The following is a 12424-nucleotide window of genomic DNA, read 5'->3' on the forward strand; positions in this document are numbered from 1 at the left end:
AAAAGAACTGAGCCAGCCCAGTGGTGTATTTCCAGAAAAATAAGCTAGTCCTATAGAATCAGAATCAGAATACTTTATTAATCACTAAGGAAAGTATGTAAGAGATACAGGTCTTTGAATTTTCTTTTCTTTTTTGCATTACCATTTGCAAAATCACACAGACCATAATGCTTTACCATGATTTGGGGGAAAAAACAAAATGTTCTGTGCTAAAATTAGCATGGATATTTCCAAGAATCTAAATCAAGTTAGCTCACTCTCTTCTTCTTTTTTTTTAAATTGTTATTGAATTATTGTATATATCATGATGTATTCATCCTGCTCATACATTAACCTTTTTGCTCTTTAATTAAAAATATTTCCAGGTTTTTGCATAAAATGTGCAAAAGGATATCTTTCTTTGTATTTCTGTAATTGAAACTTTACATTTGCTAAACTTGGACAGTGAGCTCAGTTTCAGTGGCTCATGTAAAAATGTTTGTCATCTATCATCTGTAATCCCAAATGATGTCATTTTTGTTTGGTGATGTTTTTGCACAAGGACATGCGTTCATGTAAGCTATTATTAAAATGTAACTTTCCACCAACTTCACCCAGCTGTGAAAGTAGTTTACAAATCTCTCAGCACAATTTCCCAACAAAGTCTTGTATTATACTTGTATTCTAATATGATTTTCTCAAATATGTTTATAACTCTTATTTATATGTGTGTATATGTATGTATATGTGTATATATGTGTGGATACATATACGTATATATATATATATATATATATATGTGTATATACATATACACGTATGTATGTATGTGTGTGTATATAAATACACGTATATATGTGTGTATGTGTGTGTATATAAATACACGTATATATGTATGTATGTGTGTGTATATAAATACACGTATATAGGTATATATGTGTGTGTATATAAATACACGTATGTATATATGTATATGTATGTGTATGTATGTGTGTGTGTATATATATATATATATGTGTATATATATATATATATACATATACACATATATATATATATATATATATATATATATATATATATATATATATATATATATATATATATATATACATATATATATATATATGTGTGTATATAAATACACGTATATAGGTATATATGTGTGTGTATATAAATACACGTATGTATATATGTATATGTATGTGTATGTATGTGTATATATATACATATTAGGGGTGCAACGATACTCGTATCGATATCGAACCGTTCGATACAGTGCTTTCGGTTCGGTACGCATATGTATCGAACGATACAACATTTTTAATTTATTTTATCAACTTTCCTTCTGACGATGCTGTCTGTGTTGAGCGCTCAGTGGATCTGCGCTCGACAGTGCAGCCTAGGCGGAGTAGTCGAACACAGATTCACTGAGCGCAGGGCAAGCTAGCTAGACAGAAGTTAAGCTCGTTGCAACATGGCAAATTGAACCTCCCCCACCCTCATTCAGATCTGGCGTTTGGAACTATTTTGGTTTTCATGTGACGTATGACCCTGAAGGTAAGCCTGTCATGGACAAAAGTAAAACAGTATGTTGGATGTGCCAGCAATGCTCAATTGGTGGGAACTAGTGTGTTAGCGCAGTTAGCTCGTTAATGTGTTGACGTCTTCCAGCCCCACTCATGAGGCGATCCGCGGTAGCTCGTTAACGGAGATTTGCCGTGTTGTGACCTTAACGTCATTTCAGATTAACGCTGACAGCACTACTGGGAACACAACCAATATGACTGCACATTTACTCCGACATCATCCTAGTGCAAAGACAAGTGGAAGCAGACAAAAACAAGCACGCATGCTACAAACTTTACCCGAGTCATTTAGACAGCCGTTAGCACATGATTCTCCTTATGGGGACCTGATATGTTTAATATGCTGCTGAGAATATAGCCCAGAAGAAGCGTATAGTATAGCTTTTATTTTGGAAAGAGACATTTCTCCATAATAAACTCTCTTTTCCAAAGATGAGTGATTCCTCAATCAGATACAGGGCTCGCCCAATCGCTAGCCCGACGTCCTGGGGCTTTTTTCCAGTCGGGCTACCAAAATCTATCTCTGCCCTGCCCGTCGGCCTATCGTAGGAAGGAAAAATATATGTCAATGCTTTTGCATTCTTTCGGAAATGTAGCTGGGTAATTATGTCATTGGCATCGGCCACTGTCAATATGTGACATACTGAAATCGCGTTTGAATTTGCGCTTGTTTTTTGCTTTCACTTTGCAATCGCGTGAAATGTGTATAGAAAGCGACAGTACTGATTGGTGAGTAATGATAATTTGCGCACCAATTCCTCTGACATCGTCTTATCAATCGTTAGCTTACTATGCAAACATGACAAGTGAAATCTCCTGCAGCTTAAACATGTGAGAGGTTGATCGCGCAGAGAATCGCTGAGCGTTATGTTAGTGCGTGTGTAAAAGCAGCAGGATATATATTTTAGTTCTGCTGAGCCAAATAAGACAGGTCAGGGTGAAGAAGTGACAAAACGGAAAAGTTATGACAAATCAGACTATAAGGCAAAAAGAAAGTGCAGCTTTATGGTTTCATGGACAAAAGAATTTCTGTGGCTGCAATATGACGAGCTAAATAACCAGGGCTGCACATAAGTGGTCCGCAGGTGCGCATTCGCTGTCAAAATAAAAACCCGCACAAGATAAGAAGTTGCAACGCGTGTTTGCGTACATAAGATTTTCAGGAGGAGGACAGACATTTGTTTAGAACTCTTAAAGATGTCGAAGAAGCTCCTTTAAGCAATTACTGTGATGTTCCTCCACCTCCAAAGAAATGTCAGAAGGAGTCCGAACCACAAAAGAAGCGCGTATTCTCGGAAAAGTGGTTGCAGGAGGTGAGCTGGCTTCAAACAAATGATGAACGCACAGAGATGTGGTGCAGAATGTGCCGTGAAAATTTAATAAATGACAAATTAATAAAAAGGCATGAACATTTTTTTTGTATCGAAAAAATATCGAACCGTGACACCAAAGTATGGAACCGAACCGAACCGTGAATTTTGTTGTATCGTTGCACCCCTAATACATATATATATATATATATATATATATATATATATATATATGTATATGTATGTATGTATATGTGTATATATATATATATATATATATATATATATATATATGTATATATATATATGTATATGTATGTATGTATATGTGTATATATATATATATATATATATATATATATATATATATATATATATATATATATATATATATATATATATATATGTATGTATGTATATGTGTATATATATGTATATGTATGTATGTATATGTGTATATATATATATATGTGTGTATATAAATACACGTATATATGTATATATATTTGTGTATATATATGTATGTGTATATATAGACAGTTGTTCAAACTCATGGGTTGGGCAAATCATTTGGAAGTCTGAGGATTTAAATGATTCACTGAGAGAAAAGCCCTAAACATCTTTTCAGAGAAATGGAGGAATTCTCCGCTTTATTTACCAAATTGTTTTTATACAAGTCTTCATTGTTAACGGGGCAACACATTAAAAGGTGTAACCCTAGGACTCGATGAATGCCATTTCTGGTGACTTTTTAGCACTTTGTAAAATGAACAATTTCAGCCATCATCTTTTTTTCCACTTACTGTATCCAGTTCTTACCCCAGTGGACAGGACACTGAGCTATCATAGTGCTAACACCATTAATAACAGTGGCCAATTTATAATCACCATTTAGCCTAATCCCATACAGGTCTTTGGACTGCTGGATAAAGACAAATTACTCACAGAGAACCCACCCAAACATGGGGAGAACATACAAATTCCACTCAGAAAGGCTCTAGCTGGTGGATTTGAACTCACAACCTGATTTCTCTGAGGCAACAGTGGTAAGTGATTTTTGGCCAGTAAAAATGATAAAAAATAAACAGCTAGCTGTTCGTAATGAGCTAATATTTCATAATGGAAAGAACATTTAGTCACAGCTCCATTACACTTTATTGGCAAACCCAGAATCTATGTGAATATAGAATGAAACCTGCGCATTGATAAGATCAGAAGTAGCTAACCCTTCTGAGCTTGTGTGACATTTGTCAACAAAGACAGAGTTCAGTCTGTGCACAGATGTGGTTGTAATTTGTGGGGATGTGGCCTCTCAGAGCGAACTGGTTTGTTTTTATGTGCTCATTGCATGCACTCATCAGTACTTTACAAACTGCACACAAATCTTGTTCAGTTTTCACAGGTAGTTATGGTATAAATTATATGAAGATTAAAAAAAAGTTTAAAAAAAATTAAACTGATTCCATCTTTAAGTGAGGAATGAGATGATCTAACAACCTGACTTATTGGGTTTTATTTTATTTAATATAAAAAAAAAAAGTAAAGAAATTAACACTTTGGGTTTTAATCCTCCATTTCACTAATAAATTTGAATCTTTACCTGCCTTTTGATAGTCTGATTATCTCAAGATACCCATAGTAAACTACATTTTGTTTAGTGGGATGCACACAGATTAATTTAATGTTTGACAGAGTAGTGGATCTCTTGGAGGACCAAAGGGAAGATTCATTGATGTAGTAAAGAAGGACATGCATTAAAGATTAAATGTGTGATTTTTTTTCCCCCAACACATCCTTGTGTTTTTCTTTTTTTCTTAGTAGCATATGTATAAAAGCTGTATTGATGTATAAGGGGAACAAAAAAATGAGGTTAGTCATTGTCTTAAAAAAAGATAGTAGATGGTAGGCTGAGAAGTGAAGGCATGCCGAGTGTTGAGCAGACAAGTTTTCCCTCTGCCTCGAAAAGCTTAACATTTGTAGTGTCCTCCAGCTGCCACAGGATGGCAGACCTCTCCAAGAAGAATCACATGCTCAAAGAGACCACAGACCTCAAAGCACTGTCACTGATTTGTCAATGATGTGGTTCATTCTTATTGCTCTCATACTGAATGCACACCAAAGTATCAGATACTGAACCTCATTTTGACCCCAGTACATTCATGTAAATGTTAAAAAGTGCTGAGGCATAAGCCCAGCATAAATGTGTGTGACTGGGTGAGTAAGACTTGTAGAACAGTGATATAAAGGTGATATACATGTCCATTTACCATTTACTTACTTCTCCACAATCACTAAATATCTCTATTTATATGGGGGCTTATATTATTTAAAACTGCATTGTGCTAAATATCTGTATCACTTTTCCAATTTCTTTATTAGTGGAAAAAAACGTTAAAGTGCAGAAGGGTTGGTTGTTATGAAAGTGGTTAGCCATTTTAGTGAAAAGACATCAGCTGTGCTTGCTAGGCTAGCAACTGCTTGTGTGATTATTTGTTGTGTACTAAAATACCATCCAAGAAGATGTTTGTTACCAGTTCTGACAAATTCTGTCATTTTATTAGTCTGTCATTGTGTTCATACCTGTTGTTTATGCATGCATCTCACTGGCAAGCATTAGTGAAAACAGAGCATTCAATCTTTGGATACTTTTAGCTCAAAGAAAAGCCGCAATGCTAAAACTGGTGCTTCAGAATGGTAGCTCATAGTGATGTGTCGGTCGCGAACGAAACAGCTCTTAGAGCCGACTCTTTGAAGTGAACGACACAAGGTTTTTTTTCCTTTTGTGCATAATTTTGTATTGTTGTTAATAATAAATTAATTAAAGCAACAAAACAAATTGAAAGAGCCGGTTCTTTTTAGTGAGCCGAGCCAAAAGAGCCGGTTCTCTAAAAAGAGCCAGAAATCCCATCACTAGTAGCTCATAAATCAGCAGCTGATATTAACTCTTAGATCCACGAGTGACTGGACTCTACATTCTTAAGTAAGTTAGTCAAACATTGCTGTTTTCTTGCCTTATCTGCTCGCTGTATTCAATTGTGACAAACTACCTGTTTCGAGCTACAATCGATACACACATACTGTTGACTTTACTTTACGACCTTTGTTTCTAGGAAACTTATGATACCTAACGGAGCATCATTTTTGAGCCACTTATTAAAGTTTCTGGTAGTAATACAAAAATGGCAGTTTTGTAAAATGTATAAAAGGTAATTAAAAAACTTAAATGGCATGTATCAATAACATGTTGTTTTTTTTTTTCGGGGGGGGGGGGGGGGGGGGTTATAACTGCAATAAAAAATAATAACTTTTCATTATGAAGATATTGAAAGAAAACAACCTCACCAGATCATTTTTGACCCACTTACACATTTAAGGGTTAAGGTGGCTGCTCGCATCTTGTAAAAAATATAAATTGGTGTAAGGAAGATCAAAAACAAGTAATGGATATCAAACCAGCATTTATATGCGTAAAAACAGATAATACTGTTAATATATGATTGCATTACTTGCATAGGCAACTTCTTGGGTTGTTTTATAGTTTGGTGTACTTTCCCCGAAATAAAATCGATGCATTTAGTAAGCAGGTCAGTTGCATTAATCAACTGTTGATGAGCAAACACATTTCGATGTGTTTCCCTCAGCAGCTACCATCAAACAAAACAAGCACGCCTACCAAAATCTTCAGGAAGTGAGAGATCAGCGTCTGTTTGTCTGTTAGTTGGTGTTGACACAGGATGCAGCTAACACCATTCTGCCTGATGCTGAGTGAGTACAAAATTCAACATTTAAGGATATTTTGAACAATTTGGACAATTCTTATAATCCATCATTATCCCTGCTTACATTTAATTTCTTAAACACTGCTTTTATTCGGTCCTTAATATATTATTTTCGTTCTGTTTTTTTTTTCGTTGTTGGTTTTTTGTTTGTTTTTTTAATTTTCACTCTTTTCTTGTCTCTTTCTCTCTCCCTTCCTTCCCTACAGCCTGTCTTCAGGTCAACCCTGACAGGTCTCAGTTCTTCAGGTATGACAACATCTCTTTGAGCTGTGGCGAACAGTTGAACAACACTGGTTGGAAAGTGAAGAGGAAAACGCTCGCAGGGGGGACCAGACCCTGCTCCTCTGGCTGGGGCTATGCCTCCTCGGGTTCGACTTGCATCATCGGACAAACCTACCCACCAGACAGCGGCGTGTACTGGTGTGAGTCTGTCAGTGGGGAGCAGAGCAATGTGGTCAACATTACCATTACTGGTATGAATAACATTACGTTAAGTTCTGCTATGCAATATTTAAACTTAAAGTCACACTGACTAAGGCAGATCATTTAGAAACGAAGCAAAGAAAGCCTATAAAAAGGACAAATCTTGATTTTCTGCATTTTCCAAAGATCAGCCTGTGATTCTGGAGAGTCCTGCCCTCCCCGTGTCCGAGGGTGCCACTGTAACACTGCATTGTACACCTGAGACAAAGTCCTCCAACCAGTTTTTTGATTTCTATAAAGACGGCCACTGCATCAAAAGGAACTCCACAGGAGAAATCACCATTAAAAGGGTTGCTAAATCTGATGAAGGACTCTATAAATGCAGCATTTCAGGAGGTGAAGAATCACTAGGCAGCTGGCTGGCAGTTGATGGTGAGCAACAAAAATCCCATCACATATACAATATTGAGCAATTTAAAAATAAAGCATTTTAAGAAAAAGGAAATTAAAAAATGGCTGTTAGAGGAATTATATCTAAAAACTCAAAAATATGCATATTTGTCTGTGTTTTGTACATCTGCAAATGATGAAGAGAGAAAAACATTCTACCCCTGAAAAAGACACAATTAAAGAAAACATGTATTTAATAAAGCATTTAAATGTATAATTTCCATGTTCATCTCTTTACAGCTTCATCTCAGGAGTTTCCTTCATCTACATCTGCAGCTGAACTGGCCGCTCCCTGCTCTTTTTCTGTCTTAAGACTAGTATTTCACCTGTTGGTGGGAACGCCTTACCTGGTGTCCACTGTTCTACTGGGGCTTATATACCGAGACAGGAGGAGAGGTAAAGTAAACCCTGCAAGTGTGTAAGAGGTATTTCTTATCAGATTGGGTTATAACAACAACAACATGTGCTATCAGCTAGTAAACTATTTTCTGGAGACTTTTGTTTGTTGTCAGTGACAATTTCTGTTAATCAAAACTGTTGTCTGAAAATAGAATGTTACATAAAATAGATATGTCATCTATAGTTGATTATTTTGTTGTCTTCATTTTTTGCATATTTGGCACAGTGACATGCATCAAATCATTAAGAAAATAATAGTCCAATGTATCCAAACCTGTTCATTTTAAGAATTCCCTTAAACAGAACCTTTGTGACAAAGCGAATCAGCCTAAAGATTACAAAAAGCAACAGATCATGCAACTATCTACAGGAACTCTTAAAAATCACAGTAATTGCATCCACCACCCTGGAAATGGTTACAAAGCTGTTTATAATGCTTTGAACTTGGAACATCATTTAATATTCCCAGCAGTGACTACCAAAATTACACCGCAAGCGAGGTCACAAAACACCATCTAAAGAACTGCAGCCTTCACTTGGTTCAGTAAAAGTCAGAATTCATGATTCAACAATAAGAGAATGGATACAAATGGTATTCATGGGAGAGTTCTAAGTAAATCACTGCTGACCAAAAAGAAAGGCTCATCTCACAGTGTCAAAAACATCTCGATGATCCCCAAAACGTTTGGCAAAATAATATCTGGACTCACAAGACAAAAGTTTTTGGAAGGTTTTCTCATCTCACCTTTCCTCAGCATAAGAAGATTATCGTGCCAACAGTCAAACAAGGTGGTGGTAGTGTGATAGTCTCAGACAACTTTGCTGCTTCAAGACCTGGACATCTTACCATAATTGATGGAACCACCATGAATTCTCCTCTCTACCAGAAGGCCCAGCCATCAGATCAAGCTTATATATATATATATATATATATATATATATATATATATATATATATATATATATATATATATATATATATATTTATATTATGTGTGTACACAAAATTTCTCCACAGCAATGTCACAGGCTCACTGCCAAATGTTTGATTCCGCCCTTACTGCCAAGTAATTATTAGCTCTGAAACATTTAAGTGTGACAAATATCAATAAAAGAAAGAAAAACATTGAAAATGGAATGCAAATCCTTTTTTTCACTGCATTGTACGTATAATTTGGCCACTAATTCAAATTCAATTCATAAAAGTCTTCATAAAAGTGGCTGTAGCGGTGGAGCTGGTCATCTACTGATTGGAAGGTCCGTGGTTCGATTCTTGGCTTCCCCCAAGTCTGCATGCCAAATATCCTTGAGCAAGATGCTAATACCATGTTGCTCTCCGATGCATCCATCGAGTGTGACTGTGTATGAATGTTAGATAGGCTAACAGCTTGGAAAAAGTGATTGGGTGAATGAATTATTTATATAAAGCACTTTGAGTGCTCAATTAGACTAGAAAAGCACTATATAAGAACCAGTCCGTTTACATTAATGCACAATTTTAGAATTCATAAAAGGGAGACTTTTGGAAACTGTTTGGTTTTAGCGCTTACATCAAATAATCAAATCATCCATGCCTAACTGTGTAATGTCATCCTCCTTTTGTTGATACGATGGCAATGGATAATACTCCTTAAAATCTGCTCACCTAATGCTGTATTTGTAGTTCACTCTACGATATATTGACTATATATGTGTGTGTGGGTGTTGGTGTGTGTGAGGTTGGAAATAGAGATAAAGGAAAGTAGATATGTTTGTTTTCATATGTCAAATATAACATTTGTATGTTCGTTTTCACATTACACATATGTTGTAATGGTCGCCAGAGGAGTTTAACTTTTAAAGATTGGAAATTTTTATTTCCTGTCTGGCTTTATCATTTTACAGTATTAACTGAAGGTGGAAGGCCTTCACTACATAATACTTGGTTATAAGAACTAATAATCTGGTTTCAAATGGTGCTACAAAATTGTGAATTTGAGCTTTCATAATCAGAGTTTATAAATCATTGGTTGATTTCACAATGGTCATGTCCATTTTTTTATACTGTGCTCATGTCCAATAGATGTTATTGGTAGAAAAAAGTCTGTTCTTTAGGTGCCACGTTATTATAAAGCAGCCATGTTTTTTCTGGTGAACTGTGTTTTGACACCAGCTGCTGAGGTTATTGAGGTTTGCAGGTAAATTCCAAAGTTACAATGTGGTATTGCAGGTGACCTTTGACAAGCAAGTTACTTCTAGAAATATGAGGCAATCTTGATCTGATTAAAAACCTTGAACTGCTGTTTTCTGATGACTGTAAAGACAAAAGCTACAAGAATTCATGTTGCTGTTCTGTTTGTTTTTTCTTCACAGCAGCTCAGAATGCTGCGAAGAGAATGCGCACGGATCATGTCATCATGGAAATAGTTGTTTAACCAAACAAGCTGATGAACATGTACCACGGGGTGTCCTGAACGTGGGTATTCATTTTTCACCAGCTTTCAGTTGACATTTGCCAACATTTATCTGTGCAGGGCCAACGGGGACTGTAGTGTCATTCAAAAAAAAAAAAAAAAAAAAGAGCTGAGGCCTGTGTAAGTGGTCTGTTTGTAACACTTCTACAAACTGAGTCTTCTAATAACTAATGTTATTGTCTTGCTGTATTCTGCCACAGTATTGCATGTGTTGCATTGTTATTGTGTGTGTGCAAGCCCATCACCATGTTGTTTACTTTGTTTATCAGGAAAACAGTAGTTGCTATCTGAATATCAGGATAATGTTTTAATACGACTTCATGTTCACTAACACTCGAGTATAAACCTTGGTTTTTATCTCAAAGGGTTTTTCCTGTCCTGCTGCCACTGCGTGTGCCTGCTGCGCAATCTTTCTTCATATCTTACCACTTACAGCCCTTTCAACAGTATCTCAGGTCGACCTGATGTGGCTGTAATCGACTTTAATCATTTTCCATTAAAAGGACCACTTAATGTGCGTGAGGTCATCATAGCAATGTGGACAAAAGACCCATGACATCATTTGTATGTGACGCCAACACCACAACAGGTTGAGGCGATGGTTCACCTGCTTCAATGTATGACACCCGAAGGACTATTGATGAGTTAGGCTCAGAGAGAAAGGTTTGAATTCAGTTAACATCCACTCATTTGAATGGAATTTTTATCTGTTTGGAAAACCAAAATTGAATAACCGGAGTGCAAAACGATGCATACTTAATTTACTTTTTTAGCATCTAGCTAAAACAAACGGGTGGGTTAATAACCCTAGATGGGTCACCAGAGACCTGTTGAATGTTAGGAGATTAAAAACAGAAAGAGCAAGTGTGTGTGTGTGTGTGTGTGTGTGTGTTTAGAGGAGACAAAGATGTGTCTTAGTTTTTATTGCTGTAATGAGATTTTTTTAATCTAATTTTTGTTTTTGGTTTATTTTAAAACAGTGGTAAGGTTTTGAATTAATATTTGATATGTTAGGTTCTTGTCAATAGTTTTTCACCTATTATGATCTTTTTGTACAGATTTAACTGATTTTTTAAAAAATTGTTTTAGTTGAATTATTAATTTCATAGCAAGAATAAATATATTTTAAAATAAATACTTCATGTCTGGAGATGAAGAGATGCCTCTGATTCATTCTTGTGTTGTTGGTTCGTCCGGAGTGGTTCTTTTGTTTTTTGTGGACTCACTATTAAGGTTTTCATGACCAGTTTCTCCGATCACATTATCAACCCTGCCGAGTGACTTTTCTTAAAATCACAGAAATCTTAGGACTGAATAAATGTTAGTAAGCTTTCCCGGGTTCTGTGTTTTGTTGCTCAACAAAGGCTGTTCACTTTGCTCAGTTCCTTCCTGTTGTGGTGTGGGAGGGGACAGTAGGAGAGCAGAAACATGAAGAGAAACATAAAAGCAAAACTGGCCAGTTCTTTTATTGGCCACAGGTGGCTTTAGTCAAGTTTCCACTCAGTCATAAATCAGTAATAAGCAGTGAAGGTGTAACGCATGTTGTGACATTTCTGTTGACATGGAGCCCATAGTAAAAGTCCCAGACATGTCTGCTATCTGCTATTTTTGACGTGTGACGCTTTTGACCTTTTGTGACAATTTTTCTCTGTTTTCATAAGAGCAAGAACGTTTGTTGAAAAATATCAAATGGTTAGATTACAGAGGATGTGAAATGCATAATCGCTGTGTGTGAAAAGGAAGTGTAGGGGCTTTCAGTGCTCGGCGAAGTGTTTGTGGTTTTATTTTCATCAGCTTTTGTACGGCTGTCTCTTGTTGTTTTTGTCCACACTTTCATCTCCGTTCAGCATGGGCTCAAAACTTTACTCAAAATTAATAATATTTCTTTAAATTGCAAACAGGGAAATGCAATGATTATTGCTCCATCAGCTCTTTCAGCCAATATGGGTCAGCTGTGGTTACATTGAGTGTATTCAATCTAGGGGAGTGTAATTTCTGAGAAGACACAGGACACTGTGCCAGTTTAAAAACCCACAACACAA

At 36.1% G+C, this 12424-nt stretch overlaps 1 protein-coding gene across 1 annotated transcript; it reads left to right on the forward strand.

The window, feature by feature from the left end:
- Positions 1 to 6612: 6612 nt before the first annotated feature.
- Positions 6613 to 10343, forward strand: LOC102779433 (high affinity immunoglobulin gamma Fc receptor I-like). The gene is made up of 5 exons (XM_035916018.2): positions 6613 to 6643; positions 6864 to 7130; positions 7267 to 7512; positions 7771 to 7926; positions 10282 to 10343. The coding sequence occupies exons 1-5, from the start codon at positions 6613 to 6615 to the stop codon at positions 10341 to 10343; spliced, it is 762 nt and encodes a 253-aa protein (XP_035771911.2).
- The last annotated feature ends 2081 nt before the right edge of the window (positions 10344 to 12424 follow it).

Source organism: Neolamprologus brichardi, chromosome 3 (assembly GCF_056152115.1).
Source record: "Neolamprologus brichardi isolate AB-2024 chromosome 3, ASM5615211v1, whole genome shotgun sequence".
Lineage (NCBI taxonomy): Eukaryota > Metazoa > Chordata > Actinopteri > Cichliformes > Cichlidae > Neolamprologus > Neolamprologus brichardi.

Coding starts and splice junctions, on each gene's coding strand:
- LOC102779433 (XM_035916018.2), top strand. CDS start 6,613: ATGCAGCTAACACCATTCTGCCTGATGCTGA. Junction 7,513..7,770: donor CAGCTGGCTGGCAGTTGATG/GTGAGCAACAAA, acceptor ATCTCTTTACAG/CTTCATCTCAGGAGTTTCCT. Junction 7,927..10,281: donor ATACCGAGACAGGAGGAGAG/GTAAAGTAAACC, acceptor TTTTCTTCACAG/CAGCTCAGAATGCTGCGAAG.